General features: G+C 44.4%; 1 protein-coding gene across 4 annotated transcripts in view; it reads left to right on the top strand.

The window, feature by feature from the left end:
- Positions 1 to 26,832, top strand: part of LOC111155500 (FERM domain containing 4A) — a 307,805-nt gene that overhangs the window by 186,245 nt on the left and 94,728 nt on the right. For all 4 annotated transcript variants that reach the window (XM_022515665.1, XM_022515664.1, XM_022515666.1 and 1 more), the window contains exons 6-7: positions 14,638 to 14,694; positions 15,609 to 15,631. In XM_022515665.1, coding sequence (XP_022371373.1) covers positions 14,638 to 14,694; positions 15,609 to 15,631 — 80 coding nt within the window. The remainder of the gene's footprint in view (positions 1 to 14,637; positions 14,695 to 15,608; positions 15,632 to 26,832) is intronic.

A 26,832-nucleotide genomic window follows, 5' to 3' on the forward strand; every position in this document is an offset into this window, starting at 1 on the left:
ATAATATATAACTTTAAAAGATGAACTCTTCCCATTCATAATTATGAAACATTTCTCTGTTTATTAAATTGTTTCTATGTCCCTTAGTTCTGTAGTATGTATAGTTCTTTCTTTTCAATTAATTAATTAATTTTTTTTAAATTCAATTAGGTAATATATAGTGTATTATTAATTTCAGGGGTAGAATTTAGTGAAAACAGAGAGGGAGACAAACCATAAGAGACTCTCACTATAGGAAACAAACTAAGGGTTGCCGGGGTGAAGAGAGGGGAGGATGGGGTAACTGGGTGACCGCCATTAAGGAGGGTACATGTTGTAAGGAGCTCAGGGTGTTACATGCAAGGGTTGAGTGGACTTCTTATAACCAAATGCATGCATATCTGACCACTTATCTCTCAAAAGGATGTTATTGGCATTTCAGGTGGGGCAGATTTTTTAATTGTGCTAAAATACACATAAAATTTATCATGGTAATTACTGGTAAGTATACAGTTCCATGATATTGAGTGCTTTCACAGCATTCGTGCAATAACCGTCCCCTCCATCCATCTCCAGATCTCTTTTCCTCTCGCAAAACTGAAACTCTGTACTCAGTAAACACAAAATCCCTCTTCTATACACCTCCCAGCCCCTGGCCACCACCCTCCTGCTTTCTCTGTGAATTAGACTACCCTAGGCACTTCATATCGTGGATCCTGTAGTGTTTGCCCTTTTGTGACTGGCATAGTTCACTTGGCATTTCACGTCTGGGTTCATCTATGTTGCAGTGTGTGTCAGAATTCCCTTCCTTTTAGAGACTGAATAATACTCCGGTGAACGTAGAGACCGTGTGTTATTTATCCATTCATCTACCAATGCATACTTCGGTTTCTTGCACCTTTTGGCTATTGTGAATAATGCTCCCATGAACACGGGTCATGAACATGGGTAAATATCTCTTCCAGTCCCTGCTTTCAGTTTTTTCGGGTGTATACCCAAAAGTGAAATTGCTAGTTTGTATGGTAATTGTATGCTTAATTTTTTGAGGAACTGCCATATTATTTTCCACAGTACCACAGTACATTTTTCCACGGCACCGCATAATATCCCCACCAACAGTGTGTAAAGCTTCCAATTTCTCAACATCCTCTCCAACACTTGTTATTTTTTGGGCTTTTTTTTTTTAAATAATAGCCGTCCTAATGGGTGTTAGGCAGTATCTCATTATGATTTTGATTTGCATTTCCCTAATGATTAGTGATAACCAGCATCTTTTCATATGCTTATTGGCCATTTGTACATCTGTTTTAGAGACATATCTGTTCAGGGACAATTCTTAATTGAGTGGGATGGTCCCTCCTTTGCACTGTGTCCAGTTCCCCCATATGCTTGCAGTGTTTCCCTTCATTGGCCAACCCCAAATGCCCACACACCCCCTGCCTGGGGAGAGGGGCTTGCAAACACCACCAGGGCTGAGATCCTCTACCAGAAGAAGGTATTTGAAGGAAAAGCCCACACTGCTGTCCCTCGTGCAGCACCAATGTAGACTTCAGGGCATCTCCCCAGGTCTGCTGATCAACAGCCATGGAGAAGGACAGCTTTGGGGCTGAGCGCTTTCTGTAAGTTGTGTAGCTGAATCTTCCCAGCACCTAGAGGTGAATACTACTTTTTAGCCCTGTTTCCCCTGGGAGGAAGAAGAGGCACAGGGAAGTGAGGAGATTCACCCAAGGGCACAGATCAGAAGCTGGCAACCTGACTCCAGGCCAGCCACCTCTGAGCCCCAGAGGGCAGGATCTCCCGCAGAGTGGAGATCGCCCCCCCAACCCCACCCCACCCCACCTCCGCCGCCCCCAGCGGCCACGGAGGACTTCAAAGCTAAGTGGGCTCATGGTGAAGTGGTCAGTGGCTGAGGAAGGAGTCTGAGGAGATCCCACCGCCTGTATTAACTAAACCCTATTTTAAGGCATTGCTGCAAACCCACCAAACATTAAAACACACACACCAGTTGGCTTGGTACATCAGCTGTCAGTCTTCCTTCTGGAAGTACTTCAGCACATTCATTGCACAGAATAGTCCTTCCAAATGCAAATGACCACAATAATGAAGGGCCTGGTAGGGATCAAGTTCAATTCTGTGAAAGGACCTCGCTTGGTGACAGTTGCTGAACCAGGACTTACACTGGGCTCAAACCCAGACCACTCAGACTGCAGTATTTTGGGTTTTTGCTGAATGGAGGAAAAAGACACTAAATACAGTTCCAGGAACTTGCAAAATCCTTCCTCTCTCTAAATGTGTTTTCTCATTCTAGCGTGGAACTAAGACCAGCCTTCTAGCTTGCAGCTCCCAAGCATCTCTGAGGGGTTTTGTTTCATGAATGTGAAAGCACTTTGAGAAAGTTGGGAAGTAAAACATGAGACTGTCCACCAGGGGGCACACTGGGGCAGTAAATGTCTGGAAATTCCAATTCCGCAACTGATGAAATCTCCGCCAAGTAAAAGGTGGCCCCAAATCGTGCTTGTCCAGACACCTGGGGAAAAGGAGAGAAACCGTTCACTCGGAGTTGTTCAGTTCAGTCCAGTCACAGATGCTTAGCCGGAGCTGAAGGCTGCGGTGCTTCTGAATACTGTACTCGCAAAAGAGCCTGGGATTCATGGAAAACGAAAAAGGAGAAGAAGTCCTCCAAATTTAATATTACAGATCCTCCAGGGGAGATGTCCAGCCACACTTGGGACCAAGACACGCCCAGTGTCAGCCTGCCTGCTGACCCGGCTGCTGTCTGTCTTCCAGAACCCCGGGCTGTCTCTTCAGGATCCTACTAGAACCTGCTTCCCTGAAGCTTAAGTGGGAGACCAAGTAGGGTAACAAGACCACCTGTCTCCCTCCTGTCATCAAAAATAATACATGCATTTGCATACATTGGCACTTCAAGCTTCTTTAAAATTTTCCCATATATTATCTTAATTGAGCCCAATCGAGAGGTAGAGCCAGAATCATTAGCTTTACCAGAAAGGGTGTCTGAGAGGTTAAGTGACTTCCTCGAGGACCAAGGACCAAAAGTGGTTGAACAAGTGGCACGGTCCGGTTTACACTGTTGTTAATTATGCCGGCCTGGTGGGAGGCCCTGCAGCAGAGGACGATCGGGAGTTTCGGTTTGGAGTCCCGCACACCTGGGTCCCTGTCCTCGCTCTGCTTCCTAGTACATGCAATGAATGTGGATGCCTTCTTTGATGTCTCCAAGCTTAGTTTTCCTCTTTGGTTGAACAAGGATATTAAAGGACCCAAACCCGGGTGCCTTGGGGGTGCACTCGGTTAAGCATCCAGCTCTTGGTTTCAGCTCAGTTCATGATCTCAGGGTCGTGGAAACGAGCTCCGTTTCCAGGTCTGCGCTCAGCACAGAATCTGCTCAAGATGCTCTCGTTCTGCCCCCGCCCCCCCACTTACTGGTGCACGCTCTCTCTCTCTCTCTCTAAATATATAAATAAATCTTTAAAGGAACGGACACACACCCTTCTTGGAAAGATGAAGCAAGATAAAGCATGAGTGTGGTTGGTTTAGCTCCACACCGGGAACATTATGAGCTCCTGCTCTCTTGGATCCAGACCTGAGTTGTTCGTCTCAACTGAGAGTTTCTGTGTGCCACCCATGCTGCCCCCCCAGCACTGCGGGGGGCCTGGAGAAGCCCAGACGGCAGTGCCAGGCACGCAACCTGGACATGATGCTGGTAGACGGGGGCTTCTCTTTACCCAGTGCAGGATTCATATGAACTCCCTCCCTATTTCTCCGGCAATGATCCCTGCAGTGTACCAGAATCTGAATTGTTCAAATAAGTGAGCTCTTTGTTCCTGCTCCCTTCAAGCACTATTTCATTCACTTTTTAAAGCATTAATACTTTTTTTTTTTTTTTTTTTGAGAGAGAGCGCGCACAAGTGGGAGAGGGGGTGAGGTGAGGGGCAGAGGGAGAGGGAGAATCCCAAGCAGGCTCCATGCTCAGCACAGAGCCCAACATGGGGCTCAACTTCATGACCCTGAGATCATGACCTGAGCTGAAATCAAGAGTCAGATGCTTAACAGACTGAGTCCAGGTGCCTCTAAATTAATACTTTTATCAAAGTAACATGTGATGCAGTTTCAAGTCAGATGGTTCTAAGAGGCTTATTGTGGGGAAAAAAAGCCCACCCCCAAGTCCCAGCACCTTCAACAATTTCAGCTATTTCTTACCTCTCTATTTCCAAATATGTTGGCACAAATCGTTATTCCTTGATTATATCCATTTTAGACTTATCAAATTTCAACTGAGGTGGGTGAAGATTAAGGTCTCCAATACAACCACCTACACTTTCCCGTTCCCATTTTCCCAAAGTGGTGGTAAGCCCCATTCTGGGTAAAAGCCCCAGCTGCCAGCATTGCATTAGTATGACTAATCCAAGCAACACCCTTTTTAGACAACCACTTGTTTTACCTAAAGGTAATAATTGCCATGCTGTTACTTGTTTAGTTTCTTTGGGCCCATCATTTTTTCCCCAAGAACTCCTGTAGATTCCCAAGTGCGTGCCCATCTTAATTTCCAAATGCATTGGGTAATTCATCCATCCATTCCTCTATTTGGTTTCGTTTTTATTGTTGCCTCCTTTGTTGTTTGTCCTGGGACCTCCCTATAGCCATCCTCCATCCTCTCACTCTAGTCTGGACCTGGCCCCATCCACAGAACTCAGCACGGGACCCCTTTCCCCCTCCTGTCTGTCCCTCACCCAGCTCTGGAGTGCGTCCTCTGTTTCCTGCGTCCCGAGTCTCCCTGTGTTTTATTTTACACCACTTTTTCACTGGAGAACATCCTCCAGTAAATCCAGGGAAGGTGCATATGGGAAGTACAGTGTTTGGGTCCTTGCATATCTGAAAAAGTCTTTGTGTTACCTTTATATCTGATGGATAGCTTGAGTGGATATGGAAATACAGAATGAAGACATCTCTCAGAGTATCAAAGGTGTTGCTTCAGAGTGTGCTGGGGAGAAGTCTGCTGTGCTGCACCTTGTATGTGGACCCTCTCCCCCTCTCCCACCACCACCCGTGGGCTCTTTTAGGATTTCCTCTTTATTCCTCTTCATCTGAAATTTTAGGGCGGTATGCCTTAAAATGGGTCTTTGTAAATCGCTAGGATGTGTATTCAATGGCGACTTTTAGTCCGGAGATTGGTATTCTTCAGTTCTGGGAGAGTTTTCTGTACTATTTCATTGATGGTGTCTCCTTTGTTTTTTCACGTTCTCCTTATGGAACTGATGTTAATTAGATGCTGGGCATAGCCTCCTTCTATGATACCTTGTATCTCCTATTTTCTGTCTGTCTTTTTATTCTACTTCCTGAAAGATTTCATCAATATGATGTTTAATCTCTACTGGTTTTTTAACCTTTGTGATCATGTTTTCTATTTCTGAGACTTGGTATTATCTCATCTTTCTTTACATGTATACACTGTATTGTCTATTATCCTGTTATTGCCTTTAAATATAACATTCTCTTATCGTTTCAATATTAATTACACGTTCTGTGTCCTGTTTCTTTTCGGTTCTTTTTTTCCCCTCTGTGCATTTCCTATTTAGTTTGGCCCCTGTCTTTCATGTAGGATGCTTGCCTCAGTCGTCTGTTGATCTTGGTCCATTCATCCATGTGGAAGAGTGAGGCTTCTGGGAGGGGGAGGTCTCCTGGTGGACATCCTCGTGGAGCAATCCACGGGCGAGCTGGTTCTTTCAGTAGGAACCCCGAATGGTGGTGTTTGGGTGTCCTTTCCCATGGCTCTTCATTCTCTCCAGAGGAGAATCTTCCCACTTCCTGTCTGGGTGTTCATCCTCCACTTGCTGTCTGGTCTTCCACTTCCTGTCTGGGTGCGTCCTCCACTTCCAGGGTAGGGGAAGGAACCCCTCCACTTGGGGTATAGACTCCTTTTCTTTTTTTTTTTTTTTTTAAGATTTTTTTTTATTATTTATTTGTCAGAGAGAGAGTGAGCACAGGCAGATAGAGTGGCAGGCAGAGGCAGAGGGAGAAGCAGGCTCCCTGCTGAGCAAGGAGCCCGATGTGGGACTCGATCCCAGGACTCTGGGATCATGACCTGAGCCGAAGGCAGCCGCTTAACCAACTGAGCCACCCAGGTGTCCCTAGACTCCTTTTCTATTCCTGGTGCTTTTGATGGGGGCCTCATTCCAGCTTCCTATTAATCTTCTTCAGAGAACGAACCTCTGATATTTCAACAGTGGAAAAGTGAGGAAAGATGCTTCAATGTGTTTTGTTCTATTTGTCATTTTCCTGAGACTAGGAACACCACCTTCCTGCCTTCCACTCTTTCTTCACCAGGAGGAAGAACCCATGACCCAATGGGTTTCTCCCTCACATCCCCTTGCTTTGTACTTTATAGTCCCCTGTTTTGCACAAAAAGAGCAGGAAAATACAGTCATAATCAACCCAAGTTGCTGAGGATTAGAGTGTGGTCATGGGAGAACAGGGTTCCAATGGTGAACTTTAAGTGGAGCAGGAGGGGCTATAGAGTGGAGGTTCCTGATGCCCCACACAGTTGCATGCTCAACAGCACTTCTGATGTGTGGTGTTTTCTTTTCTTTTCTTTTAAAGATTTTATTTATTTGACAGAGACAGAGAGAGAGCATGAGTCAGAGGGAGGGGCAGAGGGAGAGGGAAAAACAGACTCCTCACTGAGCAGGGAGCCCGATGTAGGCTCAATCCAGGAATCCTGTGATCATGACCTGAGCCAAAGGCAGACACTTAACCCACTGAGCCACCCAGGCGCCCCTCTGGTATGTTTTAATTCACCAAGGTTACGGGTGGATGAGGGAAAAAAAAAATTTATGACCAGGGGATGGATAGAACTCACTTAGAAATGTGTGTCTTATTGGGTGGGAGACTCCCATAGGAAGTCTACCTTTGATGTTGTGTGTTCCCTGGAAAATCACACAAGAAAGCAGAGCTCTCCTGCCAAGGCTTTTCTCTTTGGTTGTGGCTTCTCCTGCCAAACTAAAGAAGTCATAGGCCAGCCTGGCAGGAGGCAGTGCGCTTGTCCCACCTGATGGACACGATAGGGTGGGTGTGGATTCTAATCTCAGCTCTTGCCCCACCTTTGGGCTATGCAACTAAATCCTGCCCTCTCTCCACTGATAAAGGGAAATTGTTGTCAAAAATTAGTCACCCCAATGATTTTCAAAAGCCTTGCACACCACAACTGCTAGGTCATAAAATTAGTGTCTTTTTAATTTTTAAAAAGGAAGGAATCTCAGGGTGCCTGGGTGGCTCAGTTGTTAAGTGTCTGCCTTCAGCTCAGGTCATGGTCCCAGGGTCCTGGGACTGAAGCCCACATAGGGCTCCCTGCTTGGCAGGAAGCCTGCTTCTCCCTCTCCCACTCCCCCTGCTTAGTGTTCCCTCTCTCGCTGTGTCTCTCTCTCTCTCTCTCTCTGTCAAATAAATAAATAAAATCGTAAAAAAAAAAAAAAAAAAGAAGAAGAAGAAGACGAAGAAGGAATCCCATAGGTAATATAGGATTGACCATCCACACTTAAATATATTTGTCATACTTAAATGCTTAATCTCAACACTCATCCTGCTCAACGATGATAACGAAAGAAACAAAACACATGATCACCATGTAAGGGTTGACTGTAGTTTCCCTCTTTGGGTTAGAGGAAAAGTTGGCATGAGCGTTCTTCAGAGTGAATTTTTAGGATCACCTTCCATGACCAATCTCTGAACTAGGCATATAGATAGTGCTTAGGAAATTGTTCTTAATTAAGGCTTTCCAAACTGAGGGAGCAAGGATTTGCATATTTCCTATGAAATTACCAAGTCTGGTGTCTGCGTGTACCCACTGAGAGCAGATCGTGTCAGAAAAGAAGCAGCTAAAGATTCCTGCTTCATGTGGGCTGGGGTCTTGTTCCACCTACCTTTCTGAGATGTCCACATTGGTCTGAGAGCTTCCCATGTTACTGACATTTAAATAAGCATCCTTGGGCCACATTTGCTACGTAGGGCTAAACACCATTGCTCTTGTTGGAACTGAAATAAGTAGTCTTTTATCCAAGATCTTCAAAGAGCTTTGCTAATGAGCAGATAGTATCATCTTGTCTGGAGATGAGAGAAACAAAGCCCACAGTCAGGCCCCACAGCGCAAAGGAACAAACATAAGTGTTCGTCTCAGACCATCAGAATCCTCTTCCTTATCTCTTAGCGCGATTGTCTCAGGGTTAGTGTGTGTTAGTGTGTGTGCTCATGTAACGGGGTGAGAGGAAAAAAAGGACAGAGAGGGACTTTCGTTTTCAATTCTAGAAACAAATTTACATGGGCTCATTATCTTGGTGGTGCCTGGGACCTCTAAAAGGGAGACTCCCTGGGGTCCTGACATGGGCAGTAAACAAGAGGCAGCAGGAGGAATCGCTGAGCTACAAAATGAGATTATGGTGACCCAGCCTGGCTGGCTTGTCCCCCCCCCAGTGGCTCATCAGCTAAACATAAAGTAACTTGACGGATGAAAAACTGGCAGAGGGCTGAGGAAGACGGTTGTGCAAGACCACGTCGGTCCTGTCCGGCACCGCAGTCCCTGTTTGCTCGAAGCATGTTCACGTAGCCATTGCGAGTTGTGCAGTGAGCTGGGCCACCTACACAGGCACAGGGAGGCCAGGCGCAGCATCGGGACCACTTAGATCATACAGTGACACAGGTAGACACACACGTATAAATAATGCTGCCCTCCTCTTTAAAATAATACATCCCACCATGATTCCTGTAAATGCTCACCAGTGCTGAGAACAGAGGCAACACTGGGGAGGTCCGTTTATAAACCCCTGTGAGCCTAAGTAAATACTGCAGTCAGGATGTTTGCAGTGTGTCTCAGAGTTTCCAAGTCACCTATCCGTGTCCTCACCAAACTCAGTAAAATAATTGGAAAAGAAATCGTTATCCCCCTTCTCCTGATGAGGGAAATGAAACTCAAGGAGACCCAGTGATTTATTCAATGTCCCAGAGCTGTTGGGAGATGGGAACTAGTATCTGGAACTTTCCAGTGAGGGTAGAAATGATCTTAAGGCGGATGGCCAGAAATGGAAATCTTTAGGCATTTTGTGGTGAGAAGAGGGGTTGGCGGCGGTTGGCAAGAGGTGACTGAGAAGACCCTTGGGGCATCCCTGCCAGCTGTTCTGGATGGACTCGGTATAGATCATCCTCACTGAAATCTTGTCAACCTAGCATGTGGTGGTTAATCACGTTTTCTGTTACAATTATCTTATTCATCTTATGTGGAAAGTTGGAATTTCTATCACTCCCGACCACAGAGGAATGCTTTCCATTAAGATCCAGGGCTGTATGAAGACCACCACCAAGTCCCTCAGAGTGAGGGGATCGTGAAGAGGTCCTCCAGTTCTCGGGACTTTGGAGAACGTCCATAACACCTGCCGCTCCCGGTTCTCCTGGGGCCATTTATTTGGAACTCTTGGAGACCCACAGATGGAAATCTTTCTGAGAATATTGTTCATAGTTACGCTGCTGATAAATGACCTCAGGCCTCTTCCCTCGGCTAGTGAATCACCTGGGATCAAGCAGTGCTGAGTGGGATGAAGTGGGGCCATCTTCCCCCACCCCCCTCCGAGCGCCCAAGCGCACACCGGCAGATAGTCACGTTTTGTCTTTCTGTGGCATTTTTCAAAAGATGAGAGAAAGCCCAACACGTTCTTCTGTAGTAAGTAAAACAGATGCCCAGAGTACAGCCCTAAATGGCCGTAATAACTGGAGGGCATCACATTCCCTTCTACCAGCACCTTCCTCGTACCCTTAGGTACCTTTACTTAGGTAAAGTTCTTACATGCCCATCGGACCACCCTGGATTCCCAGGAGATTTTGGAACTCAGCAGATACCCCCAAGATGTGCCTGTCCAGCAGCTCTGAGAGCCTCAGAGGCACAAAGGATGATCATAACCCAGCCTCGGAGTCATGCCAGCTGGGAGGCACCTACAGCTCTTCCCTGATGGGCCCTCTCCCACTCCCCCTGTCCCGTGTGGTCCTGAGCTAGCCAAAAACCCAGTGTGGTCTTTGCATGCCCTCTGTGGGATCTCATTCAGCTTATTTTCTCTGCTGGAGCAGGGACACGTGAAAGATACCACCTCCGGATTGCCAGAAAAGTCACATAAGAATAAGGGAGAGGCGGGGTGGGGGGGGCGCCTGGGTGGCTCAGTGGGTTAAACCTCTGCCTTCAGCTCAGGTCATGATTTCAGGGTCCTGGGATGGGACCCCACATTGGGCTCTCTGCTCAGCAGGGAGCCTGCTTCCTCCTCTCTCTCTGCCTGCCTCTCTGCCTACTTGTGATTTCTGTCAAATTAAAAAAAAAAAAAAGAATAAGGGAGAGTCATCTTTTGGATGTTAGCTGGCACGTGGTGTCTGACAGGAGGTCCCCTGGAAACATTGGTCTACCCCCTGACTCAGGGAACTCAGCTTGTAGGTTTTGAGGCACAAGAGGAAATGTGTGGTGTGGGCAGAAAGTCTCGAACGCTAATGCATCACAGTGGATTTTAAAGAAGAAAATCCCCCGGGGAGGGTCAGGTGTAAAAAGTGGGGTGGGGGGCACATTATGAACAGGAGACGTCGGAAAATGGAGTAGAAGCTGCACGGTAGGAACATATGTCCTTCAGATGTCTGTGCTGACTCCACTGAGGGCAGACGACAAGATGATTCCTGAAGTCAGTATTAAGTAGAGATGGTGAGAAGGACTAATGCCCCGCACTTCCATCGGATTGTGTAGGCGCAAGTTCTGTCTGAGCCACGTCAGCCTTTAATCCTTTTCCCTCTTCCTGGCCATGTTTTGACTTGCCCTATTTTTTAATATCATCCCCGGGAGATGGTCAAGGTCAGAGAAGGTGAAAACTCACCCCAGTTGAAGGGCGAGGGTGCCTGGTTACCCTGAGGACGAGTGCTGTGAGGAAGAACTTGGGTAAATTGGGGCAGGCATTGAACTGTGCATTTTGGGGAGCTTGACTGAATAATGGCACATTCCAGTTCACACTTACCACCAGGTTCGTCTCTGACCGACTCCCCTGGAACTGTGTAATAGGCTACATAAAGTAAAGTGAAATTTTAAAAATGTTCCTGCCTTTGCTACTCTGCTTCTCCCCCCACCCCACAACGGAGGTACATTTTCATCTGGCAGATGAGTCAAATAATGAACTAAAAGCTACGTTCACACTAACAAGGGGTTGTTCCCGGCGGCTGGTTTTGAGTTCCATGCATAAGCCTCTCCTCGAGGTTAAAGATTAGCCCACCATTGACCATTCGCTGCAACACAGGCGTAAATGTTTGACAGAGCACACATCCCCGGACTGGGCCGTGCATGTGAGCGCCCAGCATGTCCTTGGTGGGAATGGAAAGGAACGTCATACAAGTAGAAATGGGCCATTGTGGAAACCCTGGACAGTGTTTCTGTTAAATCATTTGTACACTGTTAAATGATTTACATTCTGATGGGATCTGGTAATCCCGGAAGGGCAATTCCACGCATTCCTCTGTATCCCGACCCTGACAGTCTGTATCAATTACAGTGGCCATAAGACTCTCTCGGCTGGTTAGGCATAAAGAATTTTTGTGCCCGATTCTTCCATATGCTCTCCTTGGTTCTCTTAGCCCACACTTCTGAGGTGGTTCGGTAGCAAATATCATTATCCATCTTTGCAATTACTGAGACTGAAAGGGCCCAAATGATATCCATCCCTCAAAAGATATAGGCTTGCTTGAGTGTGTTGTTTTGAATTCCAGGGTCCGACTGTGGACCACAAAAAAAAAAAAAAAAAAAGAAAGAAAGAAAGAAAGAAAATCCATGAATTGGAGTTCGGTTTATAATTCAAGAGACAAGTAATTCTACTTTTAGCTAACTTCGTGACACATATTGTTCTGAGAACATGTTGACTGAGCCCAAGTCCTTATTTTTCCTGCTTGAAATATAATTGATATATAACATTATAGTAGTTTCAGGTATACAACATAATGATCCAATATTTGTGTACATTATGAGATGACCCCCACAAAAGGTCTGGTTAGTATCCATCATCCCACATATACATTTTTTTTTCTTGTGATAAGAACTTTCAAGATCTGCCCGTCTTAGCAACCGTCAGATACACGGTATAGTAGCAACTGTAGTCACTGTGCTATATAGTACATCCTCAGGACTTACTTATTTTATAAACTGGGAAGTTTTGAACTTTTTGGCCCCCTTTACCCGCTTCCCCCAGCCTCACCTCTGGCAACCACCAACCTGTTCTCTGTATCTATGAATTTGAATTTTCTTTCTTTGGGTTCCATGTACGTGGAACAGATAAGTGACACTGTATAATACATGTCTTTCTCTGTTTGACTTATCTTACTTAGCATAATGCCTTCAAGATCCATCTGTGTTGTTCCAATGGCAAGATTCCATCCTTTTTTATGACTAATATTCTATTGTGTGTGTGTGTGTGTGTGTGTGTGTGTGTGTGAGTGACATTTTCTTTATCCATTCATCAGTTGGTGGGAGCTAGGTTGTTTCCATGTTTGCAGTTGGCTGTCATAAATAATGCCGCAGTGAACATGGGGGTGGAGATATTTTTTCGCATTGGTGTTTTCATTTCCTTTGGACAAATACCCAGAAGTGGACTTGCTGGGTCATAGGTTAGTTCTATGTTTAATTTTTTGAGGAACCTCCAATCTGTTTTCCATAGAGGCTGCCCCACTTTACACCCCCACCAGCAGTGCAGGTGGGTTCCCTTTTCTCCGCATGCTCGCCAACAGTTGCAATTTCTTGTCTTTTTAATAAGAGCCATTTCCAGCAAGGGTCAGGTGATACCCCCAGAATCCTTATTGACTTGGAGGAACACATGCACTCAGAGAGGTCACCTGCTACATGAGAGGTTGGGGGATTGTTTTTGGCCTCCTCCTAAGGCCTTGTGGCTTTGGGAGAGTCCCTTGACATTTTTTGATTTCTGATCTCAATAACAGCAGAGAGCTGGGCTAGCTGGTGTCCAAGCCTGGCTTAGCTCTAACGTGCTGTGATCCCATCATCTGCTATAGCATCTAGTGATACGAGGGAGAGAAAAAGAAAAAATGGACATTTCTGTTGAAGTTCAAGACAGAAGTACAGCATTAGTTCATTTGTTTATTATTTTTCTGTGCTGATAGACTCCAGAGTTCCCACTATTTGCTTTTTTTTTTTTTTTTAAGATTTTATTTGTTTATTTGACACAGAGAGAGCACAAGCAGGGGGAGCGGCAGAGGGAGAGGGAAAGGGAGAAGCAAGCTCCCTAATGAGCAAGGAGCCCAATGCAGGGTTTAATTCCAGGACCCTGGGAACATAACCGGAGCCAAAGGCAGATGCTTAACCAACTGAGCCAGCCAGGCGCCCCAGAGTTCCTTCTATTTTTATGATCTGAACTGTATATGACAATTACAATGTTATGCACTTAAAATCTGTGAAGAGGGTAAATCTCGTGTTACGTGTTCTGTACCATATGGTAAACACACACACACACACACACACAAAGGGACACAAAGACACTTTTGAAGGTTACGGATATCTGTATTACCTTGAGTGCGGTGATGGTGTCACAGGCGTTTGCACACATCCAAACTCCTTAAATTGTATATATTAAACATGCAGGGTTTTTATGCATCAATTACACTTCAAAAAGCAGTTTAGAAAACAGATAGGAATTATATACATACTGAAATATATACGTATTAGATATTTTTTCAAAAACTACAGAGAGGTTTATGTCCTTTTAAGACCATATCTACAGATGATGATTAAATATTTAGGGAAGGAAGGAATAGGAAAGAAGCATTTTTAAACTTAGACTCTGTGGGGCGCCCAGGTGGCTCAGTCAGTTAAGCATCTGAATTCGGCTCAGGTCATGATCCCAGGGTCCTGGGATCGAGTCCTCCATCGGGCTTCCTGCTCAGCGGAGAGCCTGCTTCTCCGTTTGCCTGCTGCTCCCCCTGCTTGTGCGCTCTTGCTCTGTCTTCTTCTCTCTGACAATTAAATAAATAAAATCTTTAAAAAAATAAATAAGTGAATGAATAAACTTAGACTCTGGCAGTGCTGGTCTGCAGAACTTCCTGCAAGGACAGAAGTGCCCTGTATCTACTCAAAATCCCTGTGGTAGCCAATCGTTACATCGAACTGTTGAGTGCTTGAAAGCAATGAACCATTGCAATGAGAAACTGTATTTTTAATTTCATTTCATTTTAATTTAAAGAGTTACAGTCCCGTTAATAACTTTTTTCCCAATAAAACCTTACTCCTGGTTCTAAGTAGAGTTCATGAAGAAAACACAATTGGATATCAAGTAACCATACTCCATGGCTGAATCAGGTTAACAAGTTTGTAGGACCCTCAGGGCTGGCTCACCACCTAATTTCTCAAGATTTAAAGATGAGGCCTTTGAGGTGACTGGGGAGGCCCGGGACCACTGGGAAAGCCATGAACAGGGCCAGGGGGCCTTTGGGGGTCCAGTCATTGAGACCACAGATATTCTGAGTGTTTGAGGTTCTGGAACACAGCTCAGAAAAGGAAGAGTGGGCCTTTTTTTAGGAGATGTCATGAAAAAATCTGCAGAAGTACCAGAGTTAACCTTCTTTGTTGTTTTTTCCTTTCAGGAGCTGATCGACGTTGACAGTGAAGTGGTGTTTGAATTAGCCTCCTATATTTTACAGGTAGGTCATTCTGCCCTCATGTGTGCATCCCAGAGCCAGACACAGAAGAGACAAGAATAAGATGTAACATGTACACCAGCTGCCATATGCTCTCCCTATTTGTCATCTTAATTATTTACAACAGTAACAGGATGGAGCTATGCCATAGCAGTAAATAAGGAGCTTCTGGGATTCCCAAGTTTTATGACAGGGTCTCTCTGCAAAGGAAAATTGTCTCTACATCATTTGAGTCCGGGGGAAACTGAGATCATTCAGAGACTCCATTTTCTTCAAGTGTGGTGCCCTCCTCACTCTGAAGAAAGCCAAGTAAATAGCAGAATGAATTGGCAAGAGAATCATTTCACACTGCGTGGAAAGACAAGAAGACCATTAGCTTATGTGTAAGAGTTATTAATGAAAATTAGCAACAATGACAATATTAGTCACACCGGCAAGATGAATTGAAAGAAGGACATTAATTTATTTCTTCCATAAAGCTTTATTGAACAACTACTATATCCAAGGCATGGTGCTAGAGTCATTAGAGGTTCCATGGTTCCTCTGCAGTAATATCGGGAAGGAGCCCACAGAACAAGACAAAACAAGTAACGTTGAGACAGAGACAGCTCTACCCAGATGCACATTCTGATTCTAGAAAATGGTAAACCAGGGTCCTAAGAGGGAAAAACTTGCATTTTGTCATTATGAATCACTCTCTTTGTATATAACTTTCTAAGGTATAATTTAGTGTCTTGGATTCAGGTGGCCAAATGTCTGTCTGGTCCTTTCCTCATCGTCTTCCTGTGGCAGATAGGACAACAGCCGTCATAAGCTGAGTGTCCTCGGTAGAGTTGTCGTGACCATACAATGTATTTGAAAGTCTGGCACACTGCACTGGAATGTTTCACTGACGTAGACTTTTTTTTCTTCTACAGGAAGCAAAGGGAGATTTTTCTAGGTGAGTTTACAAAAGGTTTGAGGGTTTGGGGGGTTGTTTGTTTCTGTTATTTTTGGGGTCATGTGCTGTGTTACATCTCTATTAAAAGAAATTATTCTTTGGATCCTTTGTAGGAAGGCAGTGCTTTCATAGTATATATTGATGATGAGATCCAACCACCTCGGGCAGAGGAAACAGTCATAGTGAGGAGGCTCTCCTGTACTAAATGAGAAGTCTAGCAGTGACTAGAAGCTAGGAGTTGCCCCCAGTGTCACCTGTGGCTGTTGTCTAGAGGGTTGTCAGACTGCCCAAGTGTGTCCATGGAGTCAGGAATCACCCCTCTGGTGTGAATAGGGCTTCAGATAACCCTGCCATGTGGATATCTTTTTTCTCTCTCTCATTTTTAGTCCCCTGACCATCCAAAGGACAAATGCTATCCCATGGGGAGAGTTCCTTCATAAAAGTATTACAGTCCCCCACTTCTACTTTTCTTCCTTCTCTAGATAGTACATTGGAGAGAATGTCAACGCTTAACCACTGGGGACATGTGAGCTGCTTATTAACCCTGTAGAACTGCCAGCTTCAGTCTTACCATTCATTCCCTGAGGCCTCGCCTGCTGACCTGCGTGGTTGCTTTGCCTCTCAGTTTCTCGTGATCATTACTGGAGCCTGTATAGGGTAGGGAGTTGTGGCCACCCATCAACAGGAATGTTTGCTCAAAGACAGACGTGACTCCTGGCATTCTGGTTTTTGAACTCCCTGAGAGATGTCTGGGATAGCCTGTGTTTTAGACTCAGGGTCTAAATATCCAAGAAAACAGAGTGTCAGGGCCTAGCATTCTGTCTCATCAATAGGAAGTTAGCTAAACTGGTATTAAAAAGAAAAACAAATCCTGCCTCTACTCCTTGAAGGAACTCAGTATGTTTTCTCTTGCTTTGGTGGATTTGGTCTGTAAGGTAAGGTTTTGCGAGCCCTATGGTTCTGTTGTTATTACTCAGCTCTCCCTTTGTAAATGCAAAAGCAGCCATAGACAGTGTAAATAAATCAGGGTAGCCCCGTTCCAATAAAACTTTATTTATAGACTTGGAAATGTGAATTTTGTATACATTTTCTGGTATCATGAAATACTATTGTTTTGATTTTTCTTTTCCCCCCTCACCATTTAAAGAATGTAAAAGCCATTCTTAGCTCGTGGACCACATAAAAACAGGGCGAGGGCTGAACCTAGCTGGTGAGTTGCAGTGTGCTTACCCCGGATTCTAAAATTAGTCCCTTCAGCTCCCTTTGAATATTTGTATAAGGGAACCTCCAGGCACCTTTTATTTAGACTTCCCTAGTTCTTGCTATAAAGCAGAGATAGTCACTTGTTTTGGGGGTTTTTGTTTTGTTTTGTTCTGTTTTACTAAGGCTGTTTTACATCCTGAACTGGAGACCTTAAACACTGTAGGTGGCCAATGCCCAGTCACCGAAGTTGTTGAATGAAATATTTTCTAGATCCTGAAAATATCCGGTTTTTTATAGTTGTTACTTGTTTTATGCCCCTCATTTGACATTGGAATTTGGGGGTTTTGATAAGAGCAGGGTCATAGACTCACAAAGGTTTCTGGTCTCATGAAAAAGAGTTTAACAACCACAATTCCCGTGGATTCCCTGAAGGTAATTTTCTCCCGTTGGCTTTCACCAGCCCTGAACTCTGCTGTAAATATTATTTATTTTTGAGAGTCCCCTGACAGGATGGAATGTGAACTGGAACCAGCGGAGTCTGGCCCCACAGATCATGGGAACGTGTGGCCACAGGGATTGCCAAGGAGGAGGAAGTGCAGGCCCGGCCTCCCAGTAATTCATGGTCCCCTAAAGAGCTTGTGGAATGCCAGCTTGCGGGCCTCAGAGAAAGAAAGCATCCTGGTTTAGCTTCATTTGTCAAAGTGTGGCCTCTCTGTTTGTTTGTCCCCAGCTGTCTGGTGAGAGAAATAGCTGTCAGGGGAGGGAGAGGTCAGACACCTTGGCCCAAAGGTCAGTTTATCCGCCAGCCTAGCACTCCCATCATGGAAGGTGGACAGGATTTATTATGTGGGGTGCCCTGATGAACACCCAGTGTCTGCAGCAGGCCCAGCGTTTGCAGACTCCAGTGGCCTGGAGTTTGGGAAGAAGAGAAGTAATTCTAAATTCCTTGTCTGTGCCCTTTCTCGCCTAAACCCAGGGAAAGCCCCAAAGCATTGACGCTGAGCATATTTGGTTTGGTGGCTGAACATTAGGCATGTTAGGTGTCCCATTCTCTTAATTTAGTATTTGAGAGTTATCTTTTATTCTATTAATAATTAATACAGGACTGTGCCACCTTAGTTGTATTTAACTGGATGGCCTCAACTTGTAGACATAACTTGTAAATATAATACGTTTTCCTGAATAGCATCAATGAAATGAGATGTCAGCTTAGAATACAGAGAACATGGCAGAAGGCTTTTATTTTGTTTTTAAAGATTTATTTATTTATTTATTTTAGAGAGAGAGAAAGAGAGAGAGTGTGAGCAGGGGGAGGGGCAGAGGATTCTGAAGGAGAGAGAATCCCAAGCAGACTCCCCAGTGAGTGTGGGAGCCCCACGTGGAGCTGGATCCCTGGACCCTGAGATCATGACCTGGGCCAAAATCAAGAGTCAGACACTTAACTCACTCAGCTACTTGGGTGCGCATGCAGAAGGCTTTTATTTATTTATTTTTTAAGATTTTATTTATTTATTTGACAGAGAGAGATCACAAGTAGGCAGAGAGGCAGGCAGAAAGAGAGAGATAGGGAAGCGGGCTTCCTGCTGAGCAGAGAGCCTGATGAGGGGCTCAATCCCAGGACCCTGAGATCATGATCTGAGCCAAAGGCAGAGACTTTAACCCACTGAGCCACCCAGGCGCCCCAGCAGAAGGCTTTTAAATAAGGCATGGTCCAGGGCTTAAGTTGGGGGTGTTCTAGAATCTAGAGGCTTACAGAACCTTTTTTAATTAATGGTCACACATGAAAGACAAAGTAACACTTTCATAACCGGAGGGTCCTGAATCTAACTTCCTAAAAGGCTATTTTGCCCCCGGGGCTCCTATTATTCTATATATTTATGTGTCCGTGAATATATATGAATTACATTTAATCTATAAATTATGGGAGCAGTTAGTTTCCTTGAAGTGGAAAAGGGTTATTTTTACAAAAGGGAGAAGTCAAAAGTGCTGATATACTTAAATAGAAGGAGAACTGTCTACAGACAGCTCGGAATCAAAATCCTCACAGGCTGTTTTGTTTCTTCTTTTGGACTCGTTTGCCCAGCAGACCCTTTGAAGGCTTATTCTTACGTAACTTCCTTTTCTTTCCAATGAGTATCAATGTTCACCATCCTGTCTTCTTGGACTTGGCCATGAAATGTCGGGTTGAGCTTTGCTGAAAGAAAATGACCGGGGTCTAGATAGGTACGAAGCATTGTCCCTGGTAGGAAGAAATCTATGTCATACATGTTCATATTCTAACATATTGTGGACAGATTTGTGAGCGAGCATTAAAGGTTTAGGAAATGGCCTTATCTAAAAAGTAATATTTTCTCACTTGTATTATTTTCCTTAGCACAGCATGATAATCGTACTTTCCTTCCTGGTGTGTGTCTGTGTACAAAAATGAGTGGCCATCAACAATCCGGAAATCTAGAGTTGGCATTTCTGTTTAAAAACCATTGAATAGCCTGAGAATCGCTAACCATGGCAGCTCTGTAGATGGACGTTAGGTTGAGAAGGATCAACACCGTTTAAAAACAAAACGTTCTTTTTTTTTCTTTTTTTAGATTTTATTTATTTATTTGTCAGAGAGAGAAAGAGAGAGAGAGCAGAGGCAGGTAGAGTGGCAGGCAGAGGCAGAAGGAGAAGCAGACTCCCTGCCAAGCAAAGAACCCGATGTAGGACTGGATCCCAGGATGCTGAGATCATGACCTGAGTGGAAGGCAGCCGCTTAACCGACTGAGCCACCCAGGCGTCCCTAAAAACAAAAAGTTCTTATTTGATAACCACTCCTGGCCATTTGTCAGCTAACACACACTTTCTGTGATTAGTACTTACTTCATGCATTACAGACGCTACGGGGGTTTGAGTGCTGAGCACTGACATTTCCTATTTCAAAAAATTAAAGAAAAAACCTTGGGTTATTATAGCAAAATAATATTCTCTTCCTTGAAAAGGTCCTTGAATCAACTGAACAGGACATCCAGATTATAGAGTTACATTCTGATGCAATTTAACAGAAGACTTCTTGCTACATTGTATTCAAGAACTTGATTTTTTGTTTGTTTTCTCTAAGGGGATCTTTATTAAAAAGCCTGGTGGCCAGTCTGTCTTGATTCCGAGAATCACCTCACCTTTTACTTGCTATCAGCCCTTTGGATGCTTCCAGAAGGGTGCCAGGAGAAAAGAAAAGAAAAATCGTTGTAAACATTTTGTCAAATCAGTGAATTGATTAAAAAATAGTTTATGTTGAACAGCACAACTAAATGCCCAAATCACACTACTTTTCATATAAAGAAACATCCAAACACAGGGAGTAGTAAAAAAAAAAAAAATCTGTTATATAGAATTTTTTGTTAATAAGATTTATTGAAACCAGATCAGTAAAGCTCTGTTAGGCCGGGCCATCCTTTGGGACCTGGAAATATCTTTGTTATAAAGGACCGGATGTACTGGTGCTAATCATTAAAACAGGATGCTAGCAGCATAAGATTTATCAGAACCAGTAAGCAAACGGCACCTGGAGAAGACAGTCTTTTTTTTTTTTTTTTTTTTTTAAAGATTTTTTTATTTATTCATTTGACACAGAGAGAGAGGTTACAGGAAGGCAGAGAGGCAGGCAGAGAGAGAGGGGGAAGCAGGCTCCCCGCCGAGCAGAGAGCCCCTGAGATCATGACCCGAGCCGAAGGCAGAGGCTTAACCCACTGAGCCACCCAGGCGCCCCAAGGAGAAGACAGTCTTAACATTTCACGTAAAGGTCCGTGGGCTACGTTTTGCTTACCTGTTTGGCTGAGCCTGTCATGTGCCTAAGAGGCAGGGGGAGGGAAACCTACATCTGCAGGCTCTCTCTGTTCCAAAATAAACACAAGCAATCACAGGAAAAAAAGTGAGGCTGTGATCGAGTACTTGGGGTCAGTTTCTGTGACATCAGTACGAAGTGAAATGCGGGTCCAAGTGAGTATTAGTTCAGTGGAGTTCAGTAGTAGGTAAGAAATTTCACCGTGTCCCAAGTAGCAACCTGCAGGCTTCTAATTCCATTTCTTAAAATAATAATAATACGGTATTAATAATAGAAATAATGTTTTCTGAAATGGAGCAACGCATTACTTGATCAGTACTAAGAAGTCAGCAGTCCTCCGTCACAGGGGAAATTGATTTTTCCTTCCCTTTCAGAAGAGGAGTTGGGAGTATTTACTTGTGCTGGAACATTCCCTTTAACTTTCACAGGCGGCACGTTCTTACATATGTCTCTGGAGGAACAGTTAAAAGCAAAAAAAAAAAAAAAAAAGTAAAGACCTTTTAATATTTAATATTTTATCTTATGTAAATGATGGGACCGTGTGTTCACTTGTCTGGAAAAACAAAATGAAATTTCTGTGACCATAAAAAGAAAAAAAAAGTACCCTCTTGGTTTTTTGTTCTTTGTTTGAAATCTTTTCTGCCTTTTCAGGGAGCATTTGTGAATTAATGTAAATGAAGCTTGGCCCTCTGGTGTCTGAAAATTCCAGGTTTGGGGGCCTTTTTGTCAGACCAGACGAGACCTTTTAGGCAGTCATGTGTTAAAGGCAGAATTTTGGAAGATCAACAGGAAAAGAAGACAAAGAGCTGGTTTTCTTCTGAAAGACTTTTTTAGTAACAAACATTAGTGTAGATTGCTATCTTTAAAAAGATGACAATGTTATTTTCTTGCTTGGTGTTGAAAGTTGATTAATCTAAGGCAGCAGTCTATAAGTCACAGTTCCGGAGTCCACTGATGTCATTACTTTGCATTTACATAAATGGTTTTACTACTACAACTCAAAGCAAGCTTAGCTTTAAATCATTATTAGAGCATTTGATCATTTGGCATATGTTTTCCTGCAATTTTTTAATTGGCCTCTTGAAAGAAAACAGCTGCCAGTAATCACATAGAGTAAGCGAAATGGATTTGCTGAGACTCTTAGATAATTAGTAAGAAATACTCGGAGAGTGGTGTTTGAAATAGTCAACATTTGGAATATAACTGATATAACCTCATGCTATCTTTAATACCCCAAATTTGCAAATGTCCCTATTGGAAACTTACTAGAAAAGTCATCAGTTAAGTTTGAAACCCATCTGTCAGCCCAAAGAAGAGTTTCTGTGGGAATAATTTAAATTTATATAATTCTTATATATTATTTCACAAAAAGAGAGCAGGAGAAAGAGAAAGGGGTGTGTGATGTTTTCCCCATGATTTGATGGAGAAGCAGCTGGAATCTTTCAGGCAGGCAAGACCTTTTGAAAGGAACAGAATCTGAAAACTTGAAGCAAAGTGTTCAAGGAAAAGTTATACATTGTTACAGAAATCTTTGTTTTTGCATAAAAATCCATTTTACTGAGCTTTTCAAGTGTGTAATTCATATTTTCTGAGCGTAGAAAAGTATTCAGATAGGGTATTTTGCAGGGTGATAGCCTTCAAATCCTATGGGAATGGTTTAGATATAAAGTAAGGAGGAGATATTTTATTATGACAGCTGTCTCTTTTGTGAAGCCTTTATGTAACGTCAGTATCCTATTTCGTGCTGACCTTGTGAATAACACAGCAGCTCATGGCTTTAACACTATGTCAGTTTTTCAGAATTAAGATTCCCACTCTAAAGGGTGATGTAACAAATTGCTTCTTCTTGTGCTATTTGAGTAAGATTATGGTCTTCAATTACAGACTTAGAAAAAATTTTAAAAATTTGTTTTGAATGTTACAAGTTTACAACCATGTTAGAAACTCACAAAATGTGTATCACCCTAGGGAACCAAACTCACCAATGAAGAAAAAAAATCTTTACTGAGATAAATTAACACTTAGCATCAGAAATAAACCCACATAATTCATAAATGTTTGTAATTTTGCCCCTCTGTGTAGTGTGGCCTGTTTATCCATGATCCATGCCCAGAATCTAGAATCCCATGCTGGAGAAGTCCCAGGTGGGTGCCCAGGTGCTTCCCTTTGTCTGCAGATGGTCACACAATTGCCAAGAGAAGCTTTACAGACAATATCCCAGCTAGCAGCTTTGCGAGCCCTCCCTGCACACCACCCCCACAAAAAGTAGGTGATAGGGAGGAGATCAGCAAGTGTCTGGCAACATGAACTTGAACTTGTTTCACAAAATAAAGAAGAGGGAGAAACGAAAAGGAAAGAAAGGAATAGTTTCCTGCATTTTTTAAAGATTTTAGAGAGAGAGAGAGCATGAGCTGGGGGAGAGGCAGATGGAGGAGGAGAGGCAGACTCTCCACTGAACGGGGACACTGTGATCATGATCTTAGCCAAAGGCAGATGCTTAGCAGACTGAGCCCCCCAGGTGCCCCTGCTGTATGGCTTTTAAAGATCAGCAAAGAAGAAAAAATACATAGCTTTCCTTATTAATCCAGCTCAGAGTTTTCTAGGTTCATTGTACCATGGAATAAAGTTGTCGAGACCCACAGTGCATGTCTGAAACTTTAGTCCCTGTGTTTCCAAATTCAGAAATGTGTAGGTTTTAGACAGGTGATCTGGGGAAGTCCTGCACACCGTGTCGGGGTCTGGGATGGCACCTGGAGCCCCATCTCTTACTGTGCCTGCATCAGAACTTGGATGGATAATCGCACCAAGTAGAACAGAGAAAGGTCAGACATTGCCTCATGTGAAAAGTTTACGTTTGCCACCAAGTGGGTTAAGAAATGTTTCTTAGAGCTTTTCAGTTTGGGAATTGTGGATCACGAGGAACTGTAATACTCTTTTACTTATGAAATCCATCTTGCTGGGGAACTTGACTTTCATGATGGGCTCATAAAACATGGAGGCATTAGTGTGACGCTAGCATCGTGTTGCCTTTTCTGAATTTCAGGGAAGTGCTCCCTGCTATCCTGGTTTGACATTCTGGATTTAGTGCCCTTTAGTGTTTGAGAATTGTGTGTGTCAGAAACCCTGCAGGATTCTGCTGCGCTAAACATGTTCTCTTCGCCCCAGATTTGTCCCGCAAATTATGCATGTCTCGTTTAACCCAAGGAGAATCTCCTGAAAAAGCATTTCCTCATTTTTTGAAAGAAAACAAAACTGTGTAGATTTTGCTAATTTTGCTCTGCAACTTGATTTTTGCTTCCTTGGCTTTATGGTGTCTTAGTTAAATTTGTCGTTGCTGTTATTCGCGGCAAATTCCCCGTTTGATGTTTCCTATCTTAGAAAGTTTTCTTAGTAGATCATTCAAACTTCCTATGTTTGATGACCAGTGTAAGTGGTAGAAGAGAGACACATTGTCTCAAAAACCCCTAAACCAAAGACTGGCGCAGGATCGGGAGTCCACTTTTTTGCTGGTAACGTTAATAACTAGCTAAAAGTTTCTAATAGAAGCTGGTTAATGGGGGCACCTGCGCAGCTCAGTTGGTTAAGCCTCTGCCTTCAGCTCAGGTCATGATTCCAGGGTCCTGGGATCGAGCACCACATCGGGCTCCCTGCTCAGTAGGGAGTCTGCTTCTCCCTCTCCCTCTGCCTGCCCCTCTGCCTGCTTGTACTTACCCCCACCCCATCAATAAATAAAATCTTAAAAAAAAAAATCTGGTTAATGTTGAAAATAAAAAAAAATTCTGTTTTAATCTCGGTTTAGCAAATGACTCTAAGTTAGCATTTATCTTCCAAGTTAGCATTTATCAGGTGCACTGAACTCTGGGGGAAACGTCCAAGTAAGTAGAAGACCCTGAGAGAGGAAGCTGAGAACTTCTAGCATATTCATTAGGTTTTAGCTTCTCACGCCTCTGGAAATGGCAGCCAGGTCTCCCATCAGGGCAACTGTGTGATAACGCGGCCACAGAGCAGGGCCAGATCATTCCATGGGGCTGACCCCCTCTAAGTTAGTGCAGATGTTTACAGACAGCAGAAAGGCAAATAGAACATTTCTACATAGTTGTCCTCTGGGAAGGATTAAGAGTCATGGATCCCTTCCAGAATGTAATGGATTTGGACGGGCTTCACGCCTTAGTGATTTCTCGTTCTATTTGTCTGTGTAACCTTGCCCTGGGGGAGAGCTGGGGAAGCCACTGCAGGCTCCAGCGAGGAAGTCAAGCCTGTGATTGTCATCGGGGAAACTTGTTTGCCAACAAACTAGTGCTTGGTGGGTAAGACAATCCCTTCCTCCTCGAGCTCCTTCCTTCTCCAAATATACTCTAAATGGGATGAGTGTGAGTAAACCCAAACTTCAGCTTCAGCTTTGCTGCTTCTCCCACTGCTTCAGCCAGTAAAATTCATCCCCGAAGAGTGCTTTTCCGATATTTACAGCGACTCAAATCCCTTCTCAGGGTGCTTGTCGTTAAACAGGGGAGAAGAAAGACCCAGAGATTCATCATTGTGGGCTCTCCAGAATTTGGCGAACTGAGTATTTGCTTACACTATGCCTTTAAAGCGTGTGAGTAAAAATTCCAAACCCTGCTTGGGAATTGAACAACCCCGAACATGGGGAGCTTCGCTGTTTGAAATCCTCCAGTGGCTGACCATAGCCTACTGGGTGCGTTTGAACTCCCTGAGCCTGGTTTGAAAGGTCCTCACAGTTCCATGCCTCATCTGCCTTTCAGTTGGCCTTTTCTCCCCTCGGCTCTACCCCTCCCACAACTCCAATCCATCTTTCTGGCTCAGTGTACCTGCTGCCACACTCTGCTGCGCCCCATCGAGGAGAAAATTATATTCCTGTCCTTTTCTTCCTGCACACGCTGCCCCAAAGCTTGCTCTTCCCCAAGAGCCCAGGGTCTGTCTTTCCTCTGAGCTACTGAATTCGTTGTTTGAGTCAACGCGATGAGACGCTGCCCTGGCATTCAGTTATCTCTCTGTTTGCACGTCATGCCTTCCCGCTAACGCGTGAGCACCTCTCCGATGAGGACTGTGGTCTGTCATGTTCGCACCCCTACGCTACCATCCATAGAGCGGGGGCTCCCCAGCTACCTTCAGCTTCTTAATGATTGGTAAATCCTTGCCTTAACACCTAGGTGATAACAGTTGAAATACTTGGATTTATTGATTCAAACGGTAGCAAGCTGAGCCTTCTGGCGGGTTGGTTCTAAGCCAGGACTCACAACAGCGCCGACACCGTTTCTCACTCCACTTGGGAAACACCCTTTCTGAGAACGGCTGTGTCATCAGCCAACACCCGTGTGTCTCCTTGTGGCCATGTTGATGAACTCAGAGTGTTGGAGTGGTTTTGCCTCGTGCCACGTGGCATCCAGAGAAGAGCTGCTGATTCGTTGGCGAGGACGGCTTTTCCGGCCGGTGGGTGATCGTGGAGGGTGATCCGTGAGCAGCGTGGGTGTTGGTGTGTTTGCTGTCCAGATGTGGCAGGCGCTCCCCATCTGTGACTGTGCTGCTCCTTCCTTCATCTCTGCTCACCGAGCTCCTCTAATTCATTGCTCTTCTGATGTTATTGCCCAGCATCCCAGTGACTAAACTCTGCTTTGCTTTGTGTGAGGTGCACAAAAGTTAGAACCAAGGATCAAGGCGGGCTCCGTGGGGTGCGCGTCTGCTAGCCCTGCAGGGGCCATGAGATGCTTGCTGGATCTCTAAATACCAAAACCATCCCAAGCAGGAGGCCAGTGATTGCCTCTGGAGGTAAAGAGTGGGTACAAACAGCAAATGCACCAGCCCAGCAGGGCCAGAGGGCTGCTGAGTATGTGGAGAGGAGTCAAGGCTCTGAAGAGCCCTGGTTGAAACCCAGAGGAGTTTTTAGTATCCTTCAAACCTGTGAGTCTGTGGGGGAAAGTATCACTCAAACATGTGAGTCTGTGGGGAAAAGGATTTCTGGTGCCAGGACCTCCTACAAGGACCAGATAATCCCTTCCCGCTCTCAGAGTTATTTCCAGGCCTTGTCAAAAGTGAAAGTTATTTACTTGTCATATTTTGGACAACAGTTTTCAGCGTGTGGTCAGTCCAAGCAACGAAAACCAGCGTTGTGTGTCAGCAAGGGAAACAGCTCTCAAGGAGAAGCGGTCCATTTTCGGAGGCC

The sequence above is a fragment of the Enhydra lutris genome, unplaced genomic scaffold (genome assembly GCF_002288905.1).
Source record: "Enhydra lutris kenyoni isolate GAN:26980312 unplaced genomic scaffold, ASM228890v2 scaffoldscaffold42, whole genome shotgun sequence".
In the NCBI taxonomy this organism is placed as follows: domain Eukaryota; kingdom Metazoa; phylum Chordata; class Mammalia; order Carnivora; family Mustelidae; genus Enhydra; species Enhydra lutris.